We start from the raw sequence: 24,059 nt of genomic DNA, 5'->3' as shown, positions 1-24,059 counted from the left end.
ATTAGCCTTCTGTAAGTTTCTTATACAGGGATGTGAGAACCCTTTGAGCAAATTGAGGGAAATTCAAGGAAGAAAAAAAAGAGGAAAACTTATGTCAGCTCCAAGTGCTGCCAGGCAAATTCCAAAAGAAAATTTTGAAAATCAATACGACACAATACATTGTGGACGGCGTGGCGCGGTTGGGAGAGTGGCCGTGCCAGCAGCCTGAGGGGTCCTGGTTCAATCCCCAGCTTCTACCAACCTGGTCATGTCCGTTGTGTCCTTGAGCAAGACACTTCACCCTTGCTCCTGATGGGTTGTGGTTAGCACCTTGCATGGCAGCTCCCGCCATCAGTGTGTGAATGTGGTAATAGTGTCAAAGCGCTTTGAGTACCTTGAAGGTAGAAAAGCTCTATACAAGTATAACCCATTAAACCATATTCTGCAATTTGGTGCATTTGTACACTATATTTTACCTTTATATTTATTCTTATCTACCTTTTTGACACATGTCCCATGAAATGTATCACAGAATTTTTGGGGTTTTTTTTGGTAGATAATTTACTAACATTTTTATTAGAGATGTCCGATAATATTGGACTGCCGATATTATCGGCCGATAAATGCTTTAAAATTTAATTTCGGAAATTATCGGTATCGGTTTCAAAATTATTGGTATCGGTTTCAAAAAGTAAAATTTCTGAATTTTTAAAACGCTGCTGTGTACACGGACGTAGGGAGACGTACAGAGCGCCAATAAATCTTAAAGGCACTGCCTTTGCGTGCCGGCCCAATCACATAATATCTACGACTTTTCACACACACAAGTGAATGCAACCATACTTGGTCAACAGCCATACAGGTCACACTGAGGGTTGTGTATAAACAACTTTAACACTGTTACAAATATGTGCCACACTGTGAACCCACACCAAACAAGAATGACAAACACATTTCGGGAGAACATCCGCACCGTAACACAACATAAACACAACAGAACAAATACCCCGAACCCCTTGCAGCACTAACTCTTCCAGGACGCTACAATATACACCCCCCGCTACCCCCCCCCCCCCACCTCAACCCCGCCTACCTCAACCTCCTCATGCTCTCTCAGGGAGAGCATGTCCCAAATTCCAAGCTGCTGTTTTGAGGCATGTTAAAAAAAAATGCACTTTGTGACTTCAATAATAAATATGGTTGTGCCATGTTGGCATTTTTTTCCATAACTTGAGTTGATTTATTTTTGGAAAACCTTGTTAGATTGTTTAATGCATCCAGCGGGGCACCACAACAAAATTAGGCATAATAATGTGTTAATTCCACGACTGTATATATTGGTATCGGTTGATATCGGAATCAGTAATTAAGAGTTGGACAATATCGGAATATCGGCAAAAAAGCCATTATCGGACATCTCTAATTTTTATCATTGAAAATGGAATGTCAAATTCTATAACATGTATGCAAAGAACGTTTCCCATTTTGGCAAGTCTATTCTATAGCCACACCCGCTAGGGCGTTTACAATCCATCAAAAATGTTCCTTCTCGCTGGCTACTAATAAATGCTCTAGAACTACAACTGGTTTGGAACTAACAGTATTCGATTGTAATCATACAAATATGATTGGCAGCAAAGTGGACAGCCGTCGACGTTGTGGCTCAGAGAGTGAACAGAGACAACAAGTAAGCTCGCTAGATGGTTAGCTAACTAGCGAGCTTATTTCTGTGCTTCTGATTGTCCGCCTGTCCTGCAACTCAGTGCGGCGTTCAGCCAAGCAGAACAGTGGGTACCTGCGTTCAACAAGTTTTGTTTAAAATGTTTTCTATTGATATTTGATTCACAAAACGCAGCATTGATATTTTGAGGTCAAATTAACATTTAAAAACGCAGATTTCTGCGTTTTCGCAGACATTTATCATGCCTGCTTGTATCATTTTATTATGTGTGGTGCACACTGCATCCGAACTTCAAGTGCAATATGAAGTTTTTACCTTCCAGGGGTGCTGCTGGATTTATTCCAGTCACAGCGAGTCGGAAAAAAAGTACTATAATCGATTAAAAAATATGCGCAAGGCAGAATTGACGAGGAACGCCCACATTTAAGGCTCGCTCCACCCAAAGTGCGCATCTTGGATAAAGACGAGCAGTGACAGACTTAAGCGGACGAGGGAGAATGCTGCATGGCCAGAATCTGTGAAGTTGCGCAGGTTTTTCACCTTTTCACTTCACATGGAAAAACAGGGCCCTAATAGAATATTAGCAAAAAGTCTAGCTTTATATTGTGAAATCAAACCACTCAATTAAGAGTTATCCACACTAACTAGTCGTTAGTTTTTGACACAGAAAACTATGCTGAAAAGTGCAATACTACAGCAATTTGCTTTGTTCAATGCAAACCAGAGTCCCTCAGCTATTATTGGAGTTGTAACTTACGTTGTGAAATATATTGTTTCACAGTCAATTTTCAATGTATCTTTATATGATAAATACCGAGCTGTTAATATGAATTCATGTTCATGTATACTCAATTACAGACAGATAAGACTATAGATGCCAAATGTTGAGGTGTTAATTATCTACGTTTCCCATGAACCTGTGGGGAAAAAAAGGCGCTAATGTAGTTCCTGATACACATAAAGCGTTGGGTGTAACAGGATCTTTTTAACCTGACACCTTCGGAATATAAAGAACTTGTCAACCGATATCATGTCTCAATCAAGTGAAAGTGTCATATTACTACAATGTATCAGATTGAAAGTATAAATAAAAAAGACAATATTGGAAAATGTACCCAGTTTTGAGACCTCTAAATGAAACCATGAATGAATGACATGTTTACAATCCTATAGATTTAATTTGTGTTCAAAACAATTAATGCAAGATGTTCGACTCAATTGTAGAGAAAAAAATGGAACAGTGTGGAAAGATCTTAAAGACTCCTTAGCGGATAAAAAAAAAATACCTGCAAAAAATTGCAGTAGAAGTCGAACTAGAATGATAAACTATCTTACAACTTTTCTGATTTTAGAAGGATTTCACCAAAGCTGCACTGGTTTACTCCTCCGTGATAACATCACAAAGCTGTTAGGATGTTAGACACCTTTAGCTCCTCCACCTTCGGCTTAACGAAACCCCAGGGCTGTTCAACCGGGTTCAGGCATGGAGACATACTTGGCCACTCCATCACCCTCACATGTATCTTCCTCTGCAAGGCACTTGTCAAAGTGGAGGTCTGTATGGGCTCGTTATTATGCTGGAAAACTGCCATGCGACCCAGTTTCTGAAGGGAGGGGATCATGCTCTGCTTCAGAATGTAGCAGTGCATGTTGGAATTTGTGTTCCTCTCAATGCACTGCAGCTTCTCAGTGCCAGGAGCACTCATGCAGCCCCAGACCATGACACGGCTACACATCATGCTGGCAAGACATAATTATCTTTGGATTCACTTGTGGTGCCAGCCATTTAGACAATAATGGCTGTGTGTTGAGTAATTTTCAGTGGATAACAAATCTTTACTGTCTGCTATACATGCTGTACACTGAGCCAAGCAATCAACAACCTGATACCAAGTATATCTATATATTACATTTCCATTTTGTAGTATTGTTGTCTCTTGAGGAGATAAGAGTGTAATGATGTGCTGAAATGTGAGGGTTTACTCTCTTTTTGTGAGATACTATGAGCGGGTCCTATTATAAAGCACTCGACCAAGCAACAACATGTCACATACAGAACTGGCGTGTCCCCCAGGAAACCAGAAACAAAAATCACATTTACAGATCTGTCTTGGAGAGGATCAGTGCATTATTGCACTGATAGAATGCATTGTGTGTGCACTTTGGTTTCACCAGTTCCAATACAGTTATCAAGATCTCAGGTGAACATTCATCTGTTATATGCTCATTTAATGTGTGCACGCAAGTGAGCATTCACACACAACAGAATGATGATTTAAGAGTGTCCCAGGGAATTTCTATACACAAATTTTGTCTTAATATTAAAAAAGGAGGACTTACAGATTTTGTGCTTCCCTTTCATTGAGAATTTCACCAGGAGCTCCTGGGGGCTGGAGCAAATGAAGACAAATGGCGAAGCCGACTCCTCGCGGGCACTGGGGAACTGTGGGCAAGGACAGAAATGGGGGGAAAAAAGAGCTTTTAGCTCGCTATTGACCATGCATGAACATACAGAAGTTTTCATACAATGTTAAAGGGGAACTGCACTTTTTGGGGGGCAATTTTACCCAATGTTCAAAAATCCTTATGTGAGAAAAAAACACATATATTTCTCTTTGGTGATCAATCTAGATCAGGGGTCGGGAACCTTTTTGGCTGAGAGAGCAGTGAAAGCCAAATATTTAAAAATGTATTTCCGTGAGAGCCATATAATATTTTAACACTGAATACAACTAAATGCGTGCATTTTTAAGTAAGACCAACATTTTTAGAGTATAATAAGTCTCTTATTCTTTTTAATACCATTGTTATTCTGAAGCTAACCAATAATAAATAAAATACTTCTTACCATTAATGTGACTTCTTGAACAGGTGCGATAGAAAACGCATGGATTAAAATGCATGAGAATGTTTTATATTTTGAACGTTATTTTTAACACTGTGATTACCAGCGGAATTATTCATTACTTATCGTGTTAAGCAATGTCAGCTAAAATGTATCTGAGAGCCAGATGCAGTCATCAAAAGAGCCACAGGTTCCCGAACCCCTGATCTAGATAGTGGAGGTAATGGGGATATGACCTATTCCCATACTTGCCAACCTTGAGACCTCCGAATTCGGGAGATTGGGGAGGGGGGGAGGGGGTAAGGGGGGAGGAGTATATTTATAGCTAGAATTCACTGAAATTCAAGTATTTCTTTTATATATATATATATATATATATATAAAAGAAATTCTTGAATTGCAGTGTTCATTTCTTTACACATATACACACACAGAACACTCCTCTCTACTACTTGCCGTAGTTTTGAAGCAATGCATGATGGGAATCCGGATGTTGTGTGTCAGTGTAGTAACGTGCCGGCTGGAATAAACACACGCTCAGCAATAGCTCCATGCCTGCCTACTTTATGGGTTATAGATAAACCTACGGATAACGGAGACATATATAATAGTCTCCTTGCTGTGTGTGCAGTTGCGCACTGAGCTCCAAAAGCCGTATGTGTTATAACGTGACTGGGCCGGCACACTGTTTATAAGGAGGAAAAGTGGACGTGACGACAGGCTGTCCTCACTCAGGTCCGGCTGGAAATCGGGAGACATTCGGGAGAATGGTTGTCCCGGGAGATTTTCGGGAGAGGCACTGAAATTCGGGAGTGTCCCGGAAAATTCAGGAGGGTTGGCAAGTATGCCTATTCCACCTATAATGTCCCCCCAAGAAACATCCAACAAAGTTTTATATACATGCTGTAAATATGTATGTAATGTACAAACAGGAACATTCATGGTAACATGAAATATTTACAGTATTTTGGTCTTTTTAAGCATAACCCAAACTTCATAACCATGAATTGATTAACGTGGACCCCGACTTAAACAAGTGGTCAATTGTACGGAATATGTACTGTACTGTGCAATCTACTAATAAAAGTTTCAATCGATCAATCAAACTTTCCTGGGTGCATTGATTTCCCTGGCGGCATATCAATGAATGCTGCGTCCATCAACAACAACAACATTGAGAGCACTTTCTGTGTTTGCTAACAATAATCATGGCAGACTTCGTGAGAGCCTTGAAGCGTTATCATGTAGCATTATTGCTAAATGTTCAATGGACAAACTATGAACATACAAAAACAGTCACTTAATATTGTGAGCTCTCATAAGAATGCCGACTAATTAGATGGTTGCATCTTTCCGCACAAGATTTGTGCTCTCATTGAATTGGTAAATTAAAAATAATAATAACAATGATAAATCGTAATCCTCAATCTTCAGATAAAAATTGCTGGGAGGAAACGAGAATTTGCTGAGTCTTCCTACCGATGTTGACGGGTTTTATGCTGCATTCCATTTGTTGGAAACCAAGTTGAGAGCAAGTATCTACTGCTTCAGTCAGTCCAAATTTTTAGGTATCATGTGGAATTTCTAATTGGACCAATTTCTTGGCTAGGTGCTACAACCTTCTACAATACAGGTGAGCGGTATTATTTATAATTAATTCATAATTAACATTTACAGCAGTGGCAGCAGCAGCAGCAGAAGGAGCTCAAGTAGCTACCATGAATTGATTTACGTGGACCCCGACTTAAACAAGTTGAAAAACTTATTCGGGTGTTACCATTTAGTGGTCAATTGTACAGAATATGTACTGTACTGTGCAATCTACTAATAAAAATTTCAATCAATCCAATCAATCTACAGAAGCATACCTCTCGCTAGTGGCTGGAGGAGCAGCGTGAACATAAGCCAGAGAAGTAGTTCCTCAGCGTTAGCTCTTATAATAACAACGTTACTATAAGTTGGTGACTATGCAGGGAACTACATGTAAATGGAGTGTTGTTGGCGGTTTTTAGATGTTTTTTAGAGGGCTTTATAGGTTGAATATGGGGCATAGTGACCGTGCCAGAACCTTAAAGCTATCAGCTTCAATTACAGCTTCCGCCATCCTAGTCACGTTGTGTCCTTGGGCAAGACACTTCAACCTTACTCCTGATGGGCCGTGGTTAGCGCCTTGCATGGCACCTTCCGCCATCAGTGTGTGAATGGGTGAATATGACGTATCATGTAAAGCGCTTTGGGTATCAATCAAGGTATAGTACAGGGCTATACTAATACAGACCATTTACCATCTGAATAGAGGACTCCATAATACCTGTATTGTTAGCCACCTCTTGATAGCAGTATTTTACTATTTAGAACACAAAGAAAATTGGAAGACTCTCATTGGGATTGTGGCTGATAAGCAAAATTTCCATATAACAGTGCAGTTTTCCTTAAAATTTTGTCATGCCTTGTATTACCAGGGTTTTCCCTTAACGTAATTAATCGTGGCAGGCCGACACAGCAAAATAAAAGCCACTACACCTTAAAAACTAAGGTTTTTACGTAAAAACAAATTAAAGTAAGGTGATGTATTGTAGCCTCCAGAAAAGGTCACATTAAGTCAGAGTCTCTACTTAACTTTTATTGCCAATCCTATGCTAACAACCGGCCCAATTCCAAAAAGTATTACCTCCGGTACACACATGTCCATCTCTGTGTTTCACTGCCTGACACACACGACTTCCCCATTCTCCGCCAACACGGTGTGTTCACGAACATGGGAACAATGGACATTAATAATGTTAACTTTAACATCAGCAGGTCGTTACAGTATAAACGGAGATATATAGCCTAATATTTGTGCACTATTGACGCGCCAAAAATTGGGCCACCGAAAAAAGACTTTGACCACTGGAACACCACTGTCAAAACTGGATGCTGTGATGACGTAGGTAAATTCACACAGGGTTGTCTGGAACGGAGGCAGCATGTCTGCGATGTGGATGTACTTTAATATATCCAACATATGCCTGCTTTGTACAAAATATACAATGTGCAAATACTAAGACGACGTGGCGGCTTTTCAGGAGAGAAAGTGGAGCAGCAGCACGAAGCGAGTGTGACGTCAGTGAGGGTTTTGGAACGGTAAAGGCTCACTGCAGCTCTCGCTGTTCCTCCTGTACATGGAGCGACAGAAGAGCCTCGAAACACAAGTACAGTCTACAATAACACCAGAAAAAGATGCTAGATTGGTTGGCAGTCATTTTTAATCAAGGAAAAATCACTAAAGGATTGGAGAAGGGAGGAACTTGAAAAGATTCTCAACAAAGTACATTGTACAATAACTAGCAAAAATTGAAAATCGAGCAAAACGACATAATATACGGAAAAATATATGATAATACTAATTAATAACACAGATTTGTCTAATGCATGCAGGGTTTCCCCTTAATGTAATTGAATTTGGCGCACCGCCACGGCATATTCATTACCACCACAAATTGAAAATAAGGTTGTTGTATTTTTTACTTAAAAACAAATGAAGTAATATGATATACTGTAGCCCCCAGAAGAAATCACACAAAGTCTGACGCTATTTTTTTAACTTTTATTACCAATCTTATGATAACAAACAGCACAAGTTTTACCTCTATTGTAACGCTTTCGTCTCGTGAGTCTGCACTTTCCCGGACACAGAACAACACTTCCTCATTCTCCGTCAATCACCTTTCAGGCACAGATGGTGTGTTTGCAAACATGGGAAAGACGAACTTTAAATCCAAACCACAAGAACATAAAACATTAACACCAGCTGGTCGTTATCGTGTGAACTGATAGATACAGCCTATTATTTGCACACTATTGACAAGTGATGTACCAAAAACTTGACCACCCAAAAAATACTTTGTTCACAGAAAACCGCACTACCGAAACCGGTTGTAAACAAAACCTTCGCCATTTTCTGGAGCGTTGTCAGCATGTCTGTAATGTGGACGTAATTTTAATATATCGTAGATTTACCCACGGACAGCCATCTACAAAATGTGCAAATATTAAAAGGCACAAGGGCGGCTTTTAAGAAGAGAAAGTGAAACTCGAGCAACAACGTCATGCTTGTTGCAGCTTGTCAAAGACATCGAGGGACAGAAGTTAAGAGCCTCTAAACACAAGTACATTTTATAATAACACCAGAAGAATATGCTACATTTGATGCTAGTTGTTTTTAGTAGAAAACATTATTAAATGTCTGTAAACACTTGAAAATATCTCAACAAAGTACATTGTACAAAAAGCAGCAACAATTGAAAATAAGGCAAAACGATATAAAAAAAGATATGTTAATACTAATTAATGATAACCGATTTGTTTTAAATGTAAGTATACATATTGGAGCCTTTTTAAAGAAACTCTTATCATCATAGCAAATTATGCAAATTACGCGATGATGCCAAGATGACCACGGCCATAACCCCACCCCTAGAGCCTCTGGTATCTTGGCCGTTTAGGGGAAACCCTGGCATGCATTTTTTAGCCTTTTAAAGAAAATATATGATTTTTAGCAGATTATGCAAATTATATGTTGGCCCCTGCGCCCACCACGTCCCTAGCCGCACCCCCACAGGTGTGTTGACAATCTGGGGAAATCCTGATCACTGTAATGCAGCCTTTCCCAAAATATTTGTCAGGACTTACAATTTTTGGGTACGTTTTTACTACAATGCTGTAAACTACTCAATGAAAAGGCCTTTCAATGTGAACTGTAAATAATGAGTGATACAAACTAATTTCTTTTTGTCACATTGTATCGTTATTTTGTACCTACACTTTGTCAAAAGTTGATATATGTTTCCATGTTTGTGTCCTGGGTATGAATGAATCCAATCTAATTTGGGTCTTGAGCTACAAGGGCACACCCATATCCAAGTCTCTGCAATTATGTAAAGCACATTTGTGATAATTAGAAAATGTTGTGTAGCATGCAGAGGCCAAGAGACAAAGAGAAACCTCTTTCTCACAGTGATATTGATTGGTCTCTCAGGTGAGAGTAGGGAATTGACTGACACAGTGACAAAGGAGTCATCTTTTCCATCACTGGCAGCCAATGTCTCTCAGCTCATCCAATTTCCCTCAGTGCTATCAGATAGTGCCCATGATAGCATCTAGGCAGCCAGGAAGCTGCTCTCTTCCTGACAGCATGTTTCCACTCCCCCATAACTCCCCTCTCACTTAATCACAGCTTCTCTATTTCCCTCGAAGGAGCACTGAAGGTTGTGACAAATTTGGAGCTTTTAGGGGAGATGATCGAAGACAGTAATTTATCCATATGGTCTCTGACAAACTGGTATGAGATGGTAGATATATTTATTTCAGATAACAGTCCGCGCACACTACCGTACATGAGTGATGCAACATGTAAACTCATAAAAAGTAATGTGATGCCCTCCTCTTATATACTGTAGAATATTTCATTTTAGTTAGGATATCAAGAACACTGTCTTCAGGTTGAAACATTTGTAAAAGTCGTTCAGTAAAATGATGTGAAAAGATTCAAAAGGTGAGGGGCCTGATACCGGTAAAAAAAAAAGTTTTATTTATTTATTTTTTTGACTGTCAAAATCTTTGTAAACTTGTAAAAAATATGTATATTAAATCATGATATAATCAGATAGTTCCTTCACATTACACACAGTATCCTAATGTGAAATGCGGCATAAAACTTAAACTCTCTAGTATGCTTAATGATTTAAATGGGAATTGCACTTTTTTATTTTGCCTATCATTCATAATCTCTATGTGAGACAAAAGCAAGTAAGGTTTTTCTTTTTGTTGTGCATTGTAGTTTCTAAATAAATGCTAGCGAGAGTCAGCTAACAATGGAGGTAATGAAGGTCGATCATTTCCGCCATAAAGCGCTCTAAAACATCCCAAAACCTCCATCAGCATGTTATGAACATACTGTAAGCATATACGATACATAATGTAGTAACAGACACATTCATAACATGTAATATTTACATATTTTGGTCATTTTAACCATACAGTGGCACATTATTTTAACGTTTGCTATTTTCTTCAATAATACTTACTATTACTACAAACGCTGTTTCCATATGAGTTGTGAAATTGTTAGATGTAAATATAAACGGAATACAATGATTTGCAAATCCTTTTCAACCCATATTCAATTGAATGCACTACAAAGACAAGATATTTGATGTTCAAACTCATAAACTTTATTTTTTTTTTGCAAATAATAATTAACTTAGAATTTCATGGCTGCAACATGTGCCAAAGTAGTTGGGAAAGGGCATGTTCACCACTGTGTTACATGGCCTTTCCTTTTAACAACACTCAGTAAACGTTTGGGAACTGAGGAGACACATTTTTTAAGCTTCTCAGGTGGAATTCTTTCCCATTCTTGCTTGATGTACAGCTTAAGTTGTTCAACAGTCCGGGGTCTCCGTTGTGGTATTTTAGGCTTCATGCGCCACACATTTTCAATGGGAGACAGGTCTGGACTACAGGCAGGCCAGTCTAGTACCCACACTCTTTTACTATTAAGCCACGTTGATGTAACATGTGGCTTGGCATTGTCTTGCTGAAATAAGCAGGGGCGTCCATGGTAACGTTGCTTGGATGGCAACATATGTTGCTCCAAAACCTGTATGTACCTTTCAGCATTAATGGCGCCTTCACAGATGTGTAAGTTACCCATATCTTGGGCACTAATACACCCCCATACCATCACAGATGCTGGCTTTTCAACTTTGCGCCTATAACAATCCGGATGGTTCTTTTCCTCTTTGGTCCGGAGGACACGACGTCCACAGTTTCCAAAAACAATTTGAAATGTGGACTCGTCAGACCACAAGAACACTTTTCCACTTTGCATCAGTCCATCTTAGATGAGCTCAGGCCCAGCGAAGCCGACAGAGTTTCTGGGTGTTGTTGATAAACGGTTTTCGCCTTGCATAGGAGAGTTTTAACTTGCACTTACAGATGTAGTGACCAACTGTAGTTACTGATAGTGGGTTTCTGAAGTGTTCCTGAGCCCATGTGGTGATATCCTTTACACACTGATGTCACTTGTTGATGCAGTACAGCCTGAGGGATCGAAGGTCACGGGCTTAGCTACTTACGTTCAGTGATTTCTCCAGATTCTCTGAACCCTTTGATATTACGGAGCGTAGATGGTGAAATCCCTAAATTCCTTGCAATAGCTGGTTGAGAAAGGTTTTTCTTAAACTGTTCAACAATTTGCTCACGCATTTGTTGACAAAGTGGTGACCCTCGCCCCATCCTTGTTTGTGAATGACTGAGCATTTCATGGAATCTACTTTCATACCCAATCATGGCACCCACCTGTTCCCAATTTGCCTATAAGTGTTTGATGAGCATTCCTCAACTTTATCAGTATTTATTGCCACCTTTCCCAACTTCTTTGTCACGTGTTGCTGGCATCAAATTCTAAAGTTAATGATTATTTGCACACAAAAAAATGTTTATCAGTTTGAACATCAAATATGTTGTCTTTATAGCATATTCAACTGAATATGGGTTGAAAATGATTTACAAATCATTGTATTCCGTTTATATTTACATCTAACACAATTTTCCAACTCATATGGAAACGGGGTTTGTATTATGACAGACTTCATGAGAGCCAACTCTACAACTACTTTGGGACAAATGATGATCCAGGAACTTATATTTTTGAGCCTGAAAATGAGGGGGTTGAGCTACAAGTGTTAGAAGCTGACTGATAAATGTTAAACACTAAGCATCCTGTACTGTAACACTAATGCTAAGTGCTGAACAAGAAATACAAACTACGAGCATAATAAAACAATCTGTTACTGTACAATGTCTGCTTTCACTAAGATGTTGACTGATGGGATGTTTATATATTCCCATTTAGATGAAGAATAAATTATAATCTCTATGCAGGTAAAAAAAAAAAAAAATTCTGTATTTAACTTTTATTGCCAATCTAATGCGAACAACCGGCCCAATTTCAAAAAGTATTCCCTCTTGTACACACATATCGGTCTCTGTGTTTCACTACCAGACAGACACGACGACTTCCTCATTCTCCGTCAACACGGTATGTTCACAAACGTGGGAACAATGGACATCAATAATACACAAACATTAACTTTAACACCAGCAGGTTGTTACACTATAAATGGAGATGTATAGCTTAATATTTGCGCACTATTGACGTGCCGAAAATTGGGCCAGCGAAAAAAGACTTTAAAAAAAATATATATATACGTATATATAAATAATTAATACAGGGGGCACAAACGAGCGTCTTTTTGTACCTTCTCACGATCTCCGGGTCTAAATCGTATGATAAAATTAACCAACTTCTCGGCTCTTGGCCACCACCATCAACTACACAAGTGTAAGGCATGATTTATAATCTCGCACAAAGTTTCACCAACTCAGAAGTGTTACAGCGGCTCTGTATGTCAGTAGCTGCAAAAGCTAGTTACCACTCAAGGCACTCTAAAAGTAGTTCCACGGTGTTAGCGCTTATAGTAACAATGTCATTAATACTCGGTTAATATTCAGGTATTGTTGGCGGTTTTTTGGATGTTTTTAGAGGGCTTTATGGGCGCAATAGAGGACTCCCATCAGCTTCATTGCCAGTTACTTCATTCATACTTGCTTTATATTACAAATTAGAATGCATAAAAAAGAGAAAAACATTTGTTTTCTTGACTCACATAAGGATAGTGAATGATAAGCAACATTTTTAAAAACTGCAGCAGATGTGCAGGACATTAGGCTTAATGTCCTGCACATCTTCTCATCTTCTCCGTAGAAGAAATATAGCCTGATATGGGCCAATAAACATTTTGAGTCGTTCAATATGAGTAATTTAAACATGCAAAAAAGACGGACATTTTTGTTTATTTTGAAATGGCAAGCAAATGGCAACAATTCAGGGTAATGATCCCTGTGATGGATGGTTTTTATGTACAAATCACTTCTTGGTCTGGTTCCCTCTTATTTATGTTCTTTTATGTGTAGATACTCTAGGTGCTACAGTTTTAGGTCACAGAACATCCTTGATGTGTTGGTTTCAAGAGCAAACACAAATCTCTGTAAAGCCTTTAGATCTGCCACTCCATGGTCCTGGAATGAATTACAAAAGGATCTGAGGCTACCTGAACTGATCATTTTGGGGGAATTTCCGGCCATTTGAAAGGATCGAGAAGTTGTTTCTATTGGGTACTGTACTTGTTTTAACTAAAACTTTTTATTTTTTACCTATATCGTGTTTTTTTATGTTTATGTTGTAAGTAATTTGTACTTTTAACTCTAGTGTGTGACTGGTCCTTTTTTTTGTTGTTGTTCTATTTATTTATGATACCTGTTTTTGCTGCCCTCTTGGCTAGGTCACTCTTGCAAAAGAGATTTTAATCTCAATGAGTTTTTTTTACCTGGTTATATAAAGGAAAATTAAATGAATGAATGAAGTGTCACGGCGAGAGCATCCATAAACAAAAGTTAATAAGAATCTGTTAATGGTATTTCTGCAATAATAGCAATAATCTAATACTATTGTCATTTATCTGTGTATGAAAGGACGAAAAGCACAATATCAAATTGGAACACGGTAGAAAAACAAACAAAATTAATACTGACTAACCAGCCGTACAAGCCTAGAGTTTGTTTTCCGGAGAGAAGATGATAATAGCGTTTTTTTTGGTGTGTGAATGACAGCTTTTACTGTCTATTTTATTGTTTCACGCAGTCTCACACAAGTTGTTATAACTACTTGGTATAGCAACATCATCTCAAATATTGTTGTTCTGGGTAGTTCTTTTTAATGTGTCAAAACAACAAACTTCTCCCCACACACAACAGACGCGCAGGTCGTAACTATGAAGAAGGTGCTGTCAAAATGTTGGTGAAATTTGTAGTTTTTGTCTGTCCGTTCTCCTGGGAAGTTTTTGTCAGCGGCCCCGATGAAAAAGCTTACATAAATATAGACAGTACACTTAAGGCCAAATGTTTCAGGTGTGCGTGTATTAAAATGTGCACGCGCAAACCAGATACCACACGTAAAGCTGATTTACTAAACGTGTGCAAAGTGGATTGCATCTCAAGTGAGCAGAGTAAGGCGTGCAACCCATTTTGCATCTCTGCCTTTGTTAATATGCAAAATATATGCTGATCATCCAAACAATACTGGGAGGAGAAAATGCGAATATATTATACAGCACGTGTTATGTGATTTATCAACACCGTTTTGGGAGCACTACTTTGCGTTTTATTTAGTACGTTCTAAAAGGACGTGCACGCTGACACAGAGACACACACAGCTGTGAGAGAGGAGTGCTCGCGTTGCAAAGACACATAATGGACGTGGACGTTTCAAAATATTTGGACGGTCGGATATAAAACGCATTAGACACATCGTCTATTCAGCAACATCCTTTTATAATTTCATAGCTGCTAGATTACTTAAGGGGCTGATTAAAGGCCTACTGAAATGAATTTTTTTCATTTAAACGGGAATAGCAGATCCATTCTATGTGTCATACTTGATCATTTCGCGATATTGCCATATTTTTGCTGAAAGGATTTAGTAGAGAAAATCGACGATAAAGTTCGCAACTTTTGCTCGCTGATAAAAAAAAACCTTGCCCCTGCCGGAAGTAGGGTGACGTCACAAGCGGTAGTGCTGCTCACAATTCCCCGTTGTTTACATGGAGCGAGAGATATTCGGACCGAGAAAGCAACGATTACCCCATTAATTTGAGCGAGGATGAAAGATTCGTGGATGAGTAACGTTAGAGTGACGGACTAGAATGCAGTTCAAGAGATATCTTTTTTCGCTCTGACCGTAACTTAGGTACAAGCTGGCTCATTGGAATCCACACTCTCTCCTTTTTCTATTGTGGATCACGGATTTGTATTTTAAACCACCTCGGATACTATATCCTCTTGAAAATGAGAGTCGAGAAGGCGAAATGGACATTCACAGTGACTTTTATCTCCACGACAATACATCGACGAAGCTCTTTAGCATGAGCTAACATGATAGCATCCATCTCAATTGCAGATAGAAACAAAATAAATAAATCCCTGACTGGAAGGATAGACAGAAGATCAACAATACTACTATCAGGAGACACCGAACCAAACACTGGACATGTAAATACACGGTTAATGCTGTGTCGCCTGTCGAAGCCTGGCAATGATGTTGCTAACGACGCTAACTTACCAACGGGACCTCGTCAGAGCTATGATAAAAACATTAGCGCTCCACCTATGCCAGCCAGCCCTCATCTGCTCATCAACACCCGTGCTCACCTGTGTTCCAGCGATCGACGATGCGGTCGGCGGCCCGGAGACGTAGGAAGTCAAGATGAGGTCGCCGGCGCTAGTGTCTGCTATCCAACAAAGTTCTCCTTGTTGTGTTGCTACAGCCAGCCGCTAATACACCGATCCCACCTCCGACGTTCTTCTTTGCAGCCTCCATTGTTCATTAAACAAATTGCAAAAGATTCACCAACACAGATGTCCAGAATACTGTGAAATTTTGTCAGTGTCCAATAGGGTCCAAACACTTCCGTGGACCTCGCAACGTCACGCGCATACGTCATCCTCCAAAGGCGTTTTGAACCGGAAGTTCCCCGGGAAATTTAAAATTGCACTTTATAAGTTAACCCGGCCGTATTGGCATGTGTTGCAATGTTAAGATTTCATCATTGATATATAAACTATCAGACTGCGTGGTCGGTAGTAGTGGGTTTCAGTAGGCCTTTAAAATTATATCAATTGATGTGTTTTGGTGTCATTAAATACATTTTTTATGACGTAAATTTTTTCACTTAGAATATATTACTAAAAGCTTGCAGCCTCCCTACCATGCACCTTTAGCGGTAACAAAAAACTAAACAAAACTGCAAGACTGCTGCTAAAATGTTCATAAAAAAGGGTATATGTCTCCTGGTTTTTGAAAACAGCAAAACAACACAGGAAAGCGTATGATAACATGAATATGCAGTAAATGAGCGTCTTCGTGATGATGCCCCATATAATAAACGAAAAATCCTCATTCAAATAAGGCTGTCTGCACCCTTAAAGGCCTACTGAAACCCACTACTACCGACCCAGTGTTTGGTTCGGTGTCTCCTGATAGTAGTATTGTTGATCTTCTGTCTATCCTTCCAGTCAGGGGCTTATTTCTTCTGTTTCTATCCGCAGTTAAGCACGATGCTATCACGTTAGCTCCAAAGCTAAAGTGCTTCACCGATGTATTGTCGTGGAGATAAAAGTCACTGTGAATGTCCATTTCACGTTCTCGACTCTCATTTTCAAGAGGATATAGTATCTGAGGTGGTTTAAAATACAAATCCGTGATCCACAATAGAAAAAGGAGAACGTGTGGAATCCAATGAGCCCTTGTACCTAAGTTACGGTCAGAGCGAAAAAAGATACACCCTGGCGTCCTGCACTGCACTCTAATCCTTCACTGTCACTTTCCTCGTCCACAAATCTTTCATCCTCGCTCAAATTAATGGGGTAATCGTCGCTTTCTCGGTCCGAATCGCTCTCGCTGCTGGTGTAAACAATGTGCAGATGTGAGGAGCTCTTCAACACTGTGACGTCACGCTACTTCCGGTACAGGCAAGGCTTTTTTTATCAGCGACCAAAAGTTGCGAACTTTATCGTCGATGTTCTCTACTAAATCCTTTCAGCAAAAATATGGCAATATCGCGAAATGATCAAGTATGACACATAGAATGGATCTGCTATCCCCGTTTAAATAATAAAATCTCATTTCAGTAGGCCTTTAATCAATTGCACATGCAGTGTTAGTAGATGGCACGCAAACTAAAGGAACATGTTACTATATGGATTATACACGCTGTTTAGAGCGAGGTATTTAGATCTTAGTAAATCAGGCCCTTATTGTATATTGTTATCATTAAATAGAAGTATAATTTCCTAAATGGATATATTTTTTTATATTTAAGTTTTGAGTAGTTATTTACCAAACGGGAAAAAAATACATTAAATTGGTGTGAGGAGTATGATTAAATGACAATTCTTACTAGGTACTAGGGTTGTCCCGATACCAATATTTTGGTGCCGGTACCGGTAGCAAAATGTATTTCGATACTTTCCGATACTTTTCTAAATAAAGGGGACCACAAAAAAATAGCATTTTTGGGTTTATTTTAACAAAAAATCTTACGGTACATCAAACATATGTTTCTTATTGCAATCGAAGAACAATTTTGGCCTTAAATAAAATAGTAAACATACTAGACCAGTGGTCCCCAACCACCGGGCCGCGGCCCGGACCTATTGGTACCGGGCCGCAGAAGAATTAAAAAAAAAAAAATTTTTTTTTTATTTATTTATTAAATCAACATAAAAAACACAATATCAATACAGATCAATACAGTCTGCAGGGATACAGTCCGTAAGAACACATGATTGTATTTCTTTATGAAAAAAAATAAAAATAAAAAAAAATAGAAATTTTAAATTTACAGTGGAAGTTAGGTGTAGATCCACTCATGACATTTGTTTACTTTCAGGCATGCTAGCTTTTGTTAGCGGTGACGCCAGTGAGCTATTGTATCCTCCTACGGTGTGTAGTTAAGCATGTTTAGCAATTCCTCGTCCTGCAGGGATAATACTTGTGAGAAACGTACTTTATTCGTCGCCATGGAGGCAAGAAAAAGTGATTTACAAGTAGCTACCTCACTGCCGACTGCGGATGGATGTTCGCTGATAGCTAGCGAGCCATGTCTTAAAGCACCTCTTCCTGAGGGCGTTTAAGTGTTATAGCTTCACTTTTATCGTTAGTTTTTAGACCAAAATGCGTCCGTTCTCCCTTTTCTGTCTAAACACTGTGTCTGCTTGTAAGTCCTCTGTGGTTGTGCACTGCCGAACATGCTCTTCTGCTCGTAAACCCAGCAATGTCTGGCTCGCCGTCATTCCCGTTTAAAAAAACAAAAAAAAAAGGAAACCCATCCATCCATTTTCTACAGCTTGTCCCTTTCGAGGTTGCGGGGGATGCTGGAGATGCTATCTTATTTATTTATTTTATTTTACTTAGCCTTTATTTAACCAGGTAAAATCCCGTTGAGATCAAAGATCTCTTTTCCAAGGGAGACCTGGCCAAGAGGGCAGCAGCAAGGTTACATTAAAAACAGTAAACAACACATAAAACATCAAATTTACTACATTAAAACTTGCTCACATAACACGTGCATACAGACAAGGTAGACTGCAATCCTTTCACAGAAGCTTTAAACTCATTTAATGTAACAAGGGTTTGAAGTTGAAGATTCGATTGTAGGTTATTCCAAGTCTTCGGTGCCGAAAACCTAAATGCTTTCTTGCCCAGTTCAGTTCTTACTTTGGGGACGACAAATTGCAGAACATTCATTGAACGAAGATTGTGACTTCCTTGTTTCTTTGTTAAAAGACAAGATAGATAAGATAAGAGTGATACCCAGAATGGTTTTGTAGATGAACACATACCAATGATTGAGGCGTCGAGCACATAAAGATGTAATCTAAAAGTATCTGAGCTGCATTCGGGCGGTAGGCGGCGTACACCCTGGACAAGTCGCCACCTCATTGCAGGGCCAACACACTTTTCAAACAGAGTATAGTACCGTTTTTTATTCATTCGTACCGTGATACTATACTAGTACCGGTATACTGTACAACCCTACTAGGTACACAACTGTATTCCCCGGCTAGCAGACTTGCTGTGTGTTTTTCAGTCTTTGACTATTATCAAAAACATACTACTATTTTTGCTATGTCGCTGTCGAATACACAAAGGCCCTCTGGTAGTAGTGCTCGTTGCAAAAATAGCAATGTGTTGAGTAATGGCAGCAGTGTGGAGTAAATGGCTTTCTAAGCACATGCAGCTCAATTTTGCATACCACAGGGATAATCATGTAATCTCTGACCGATTAAATAGAAGAATTGAAAAGCACTTCTTAAGATGAGCCTCATTTGACATCATCAAAAGGAAATTGGGTAAAATAAGACGGCTGTATGTTCAAACACAGACAAGGAAACAAAATGGTGGTGGCCGAGCTCAATTCTGATAACCACCAAAGTGAAAGCTGAGTGTGTTCATGTGGAACAACCGCCAGTCATCTACTTTTTTATCCTCCATTAGCTAATTAGCATTTTAAAGCTGTTGAATGTGCTACTTTGACTCACTACCTCCCCCATCTAGTTGTTTCCATTCCATGTTAATCAAAAGGGCACTTAACATTGGGTGAGTGACAAGGCGCTTTGCTAAAGCACTCCATATTCATCAAGAAGGATCTAACAGAGTGAGAGTAGACTGGCCTACAAATTCAATTGGTTGCCTGAAACACACACACTGAAATAAGGAATTAATTATATTTCCACGAAAAGACTTCTGGTGAAAATAACCGTCACATCATATTAATTCTAGGGCACCTAAGTCACAGTGGCAGTTCCTCAAATAACTGAAGTTGGCATTGGAGCTTTTGGATATTTTGGGTCGTGACACGGACAATTTGCAAATGTGTAGTTCTTGTGATATGTGTATTTAAAGGCTTAACAACTTATTTGAGTCTTACTTATAAACTTCCTCTGAACAAAATACAGGTCTTGAGCTTTGTATTTTTCTATTTGCTCATAAATATTACAAGGACTGGCATTTGTAGCGCACGCCTGGTTATTTGATTTTTATTAAGGATCCCCATTAGCTGGTTGCCTCAACAACCCACTAGTCTTCCTGGGGTCCACAATTCAATACAATTACAAGTAAAAGCATATACAGTAATTATAACTACACAATACAAAAAAATACAAAAAATAAAAGCACCAATAAGAAAACAAGCAAACAATTTACAGTCACAGAATAATAATTACCATATAAATATAACTACACAATATAAAACCAAACAAATCATCAACGAGCAAACTAATTTAAAGACTCAGATAAAATATTACTTTCTTTTTAAAAACCTGTTTACTTTCAATGCCGGTGAGAATTGGAGGCAGGTTATTCCAGAGCGATAAAGATCTATAAATAAAAGATTTCCGCAAAGCATTCTTCCTGGGACGAGGGAGTACAAAATGCCCCTCACTGGACGCCCTGGTATTATGATCATGTATAGTGCTACTGTGAACTATTTGGGCCATGAGAAAAGCAGGAGTTTTACTACCGGTTACTGATTTGAACAATATAAGAGTATTAGCTGACAACCTGGTCTGCACTGTTAGCCAGGAAAGAGAAGCATGCATTTGGTTCACATTGGTTCTTAGTGAACAACCAAGAACCAGCCTTGCTGCCCTATTCTGGACAATCTGGAACTTACTGATCTCCCCACTTGCAGCAGACGCCCAGACTGTAGAACAATAGTCAAGATGACACAAGACTAAACTCTTAACAATCTGACAAAGAAGAGGTGGATCAACAAAAGCAGCACATTTCCTGGAAATACCAACAGCCCTTCCCATCTTTGTAACTGTATCACTGATATGTTTTGACCAGGATAGAGTGCAGTCCAGCATCACTCCAAGGAGCTTGGCACTTCTGACCTGTTGAACTGTTGAAATACCTAGCCTCAGATCCAACTTTGGGTCACAGGATAATCCTTGCCTAGTCCCCAATATAATACTTTTTGTTTTTGATATGTTAAGGACAAGTCTGTTACATACTGTCCAGCTTTTAGTTCCTCACTCAATACTACATTAAGTACACTGCATGATGGTGCAGCATGATATAAGGTTGCATCATCAGCATAAAGAACAAATCTTGCACGCCCGGTAGCCCAAGGTAAATCATTGGTGAATATAGAAAAAAGTAAAGGTCCTAGGCAACTTCCCTGTGGAACACCACAATCCAAACTTCTGCTATTAGACAAAGCTGCCATTAAGATACACCTGTTGTGATCTTGAGGACAAATAACTCTGTATCCACATTAAAGCCGAAGTATTAAAACCATAACATTTAAGTTTCTCAATAAAAGGAGAGTGGTCAATCACAGCTCCAACCAACATAGAATTATCTATAGCATTAAGCCAATCGTCGGTCATTTGTATAAGAGCAGTAGACGTAGAGTGGCCCGTTCTATATGCATGTTGAGAATCAGTTGCTAGCCCATTTGATTGAAAGTAAGCTTGAATTTGAGCATACACACATTTCTCCAGTATTTTACATAAACCAGGTAAGATGCTTATTGGTCTAGAATTGCCCTCATTGAAAGCCAATTTGATATCCTTATGTAGAGGAGTAACCTTAGCCACCTTCCATATCTTTGGACACAGGCCCACTTGTAAACATTTATTAAAAATATGACAAACAGGCACTGATATGATACCAGCAGTCATTTTCAGTAATTTACTATCCAGGTTGTCTACACCACCTACTTTGTTGTCCGGAAGAGAGTGTAGTAACCTCTCAACCTCACTGACTTCAATCTGATGAAAATTGAATTCACAGTCCTTAGTATCCATTATAATATTCCTAATGAGGTCAGTTGATTTGTTGTTATTGGATATATGCATACCATGCCTTAATTGAGATACCTTGTCAACATAATAGTTATTAAAATGATTTGCAATGTCACATGGCTTAGTGAGTACCAACCCATTTGATTCCACAAAAGGTGTACAGACATTGTTCTTTCTACCCATGATTTCATTCAAAACATTCCATAAGTTTTTGCTATCATATCTCACATCATATAACCTCTGTTTGTAATATTCCCTTTTTTTCAGTTTGTTTAACTTTGTGACCTGGTTTCTTAAGGAACAGTACTTATGCCTGTCATCAATTAAACCTGAGTTGACGGAGGCTTTTTTAGCCATGTCTCTTTCTGTCATTAAACTTCTAAGTCCATAATCAATCCATGGGGCAGACTTAGTTTTGACTGAAAACTTTTTTAAAGGGGCATGCTTGTCCACAACACTCATGTACATTAACATAAATAAGTCCAGTGCAGCCTCAGGGTCTTCCTCACTGCACACCTCATTCCAATTTAAACAGGATATATCATCAATAAAATATTCTTCATCAAATCTCTTATAAGACCTTGTCAAAATAATTTTCGCTTTAGGTTTAGGAACCCTTGTCTTTCTAGTGACAGCTATTATATTGTGGTCAGTAAAACCTACAGGAACCAAGACTGTTTTGGAGCATTGGTCAGGAACATTTGTATAAATATGATCAATGCATGTAGTTAAAATAATACCATCACTATTACTACCTATTCTCGTGGGAGGGGCAACAATTTGGGACAGATTGCAAGCATTTAAAATGGATAGTAACTTATTTTTGTTTGTACACCCCTGTCCCAGCCAGTCAACATTCATATCACCCAGTAAATAGATTTCTCTATTCTCATCTCATAAAATTATCTCTGATAATACACTCTACTTCCTGCTATTATTACGCAGGCTGCGTACATTCACGTGAGCTAAAACCAGGCCCCTATGAAGGCCCAGCTTAGTGCAGGACATAACAGTACTGGAAGTAGTCATGAAAACACCCACGAATGCCCATTCTAAAAAAGCCAAGGGGTCCCGATACAGCTGTCCATTTATGTACAGCCTATCCACTGTTAGTGCCACTCTCTTGTTCTGGGCCCGGTTCTCTCTCATGATCGGTGACAGTTTCTTTCTCCTATTGTTGATCTCAGCCAGAAAGTGGTCATTTAACCAGAGAGAGGTCCCTTTCAGCTCCTTTCCTCTGCTTTTCACCAACTCTTTGTACTTAAAATGCTCAAAACGAGCTATTATGGGACGGACTTTATTGTCCACAGGTCTGCCCATTCTATGCACTCTGGAGAAAGTAATGTCTCTTACCACCTCCGGGGAGAGTTTGAGCTTATCCGACATGAACTCTCTTACAGTTTTTTCCGGATCGGCGTTGCCCTTTCGGATCCCCGAGAATATGAGATTGTCTCTCATGTCCCTGCACTGTACATCCAACAGCGTGTCTTTAATGCGCCTATAGTCTGCGGTAAGAAAGTCGGTAGATCTCTGCATGTCAGTCATCGCGCCTCTCAGAAAGGCATTATCCTTTCTTAGATCCTCAATCTCCTTCTGACTGAATTCCAGGCTACTTCTCAAGTCACGGATGTCCTGCTGTAGTGCATCCAGAATATCCAGCTTGCTCAGTATCGCGTTGATCGATTCCAATACCGATGCGTCCACCTCCACCCGGCTCACCTCCGCTATCGGTCAAGCCTCGCTGGGGTCGGTGTCTCCTAACTGGTTGTTTGACTTTACACGCAGCCCCACCAGACACCTCCTTCTTTTCACTCTTTTCGTTGGTCATCGCAACTGTGACTGTCCAAAATCCCGGTATTCAAACGTGCGAATGTTAAAATACCAAGCTCAAGGCGAGCTGGTGGTTAGCGACTGGCTAGCTAGCCACCTGGCTAAAAACAAACCAAGCTAGCTAGCGGTCGGTGATATTTTTAAACAAACAAGGACACCTTGATCACTTTAGAATTGTCCATAAAGTGTTCATAAAAGTATCCAGAATAGGTATCCAAAATAAAATATGATATTATTTGCAACCTAAAA

At 39.3% G+C, this 24,059-nt stretch overlaps 1 protein-coding gene across 1 annotated transcript in view; it reads right to left on the bottom strand.

Moving 5' to 3' along the window:
- The window catches only part of trip4 (thyroid hormone receptor interactor 4), a 195,208-nt gene that overhangs the window by 108,593 nt on the left and 62,556 nt on the right, over positions 1–24,059 (bottom strand). The window contains exon 12 of the mRNA XM_062069157.1: positions 4,001–4,103. Coding sequence (XP_061925141.1) covers positions 4,001–4,103 — 103 coding nt within the window. The remainder of the gene's footprint in view (positions 1–4,000; positions 4,104–24,059) is intronic.

The sequence above is a fragment of the Entelurus aequoreus genome, linkage group LG02 (genome assembly GCF_033978785.1).
Source record: "Entelurus aequoreus isolate RoL-2023_Sb linkage group LG02, RoL_Eaeq_v1.1, whole genome shotgun sequence".
Taxonomy (NCBI): domain Eukaryota; kingdom Metazoa; phylum Chordata; class Actinopteri; order Syngnathiformes; family Syngnathidae; genus Entelurus; species Entelurus aequoreus.
This window is presented reverse-complemented; position numbering and strand designations above follow the sequence as displayed.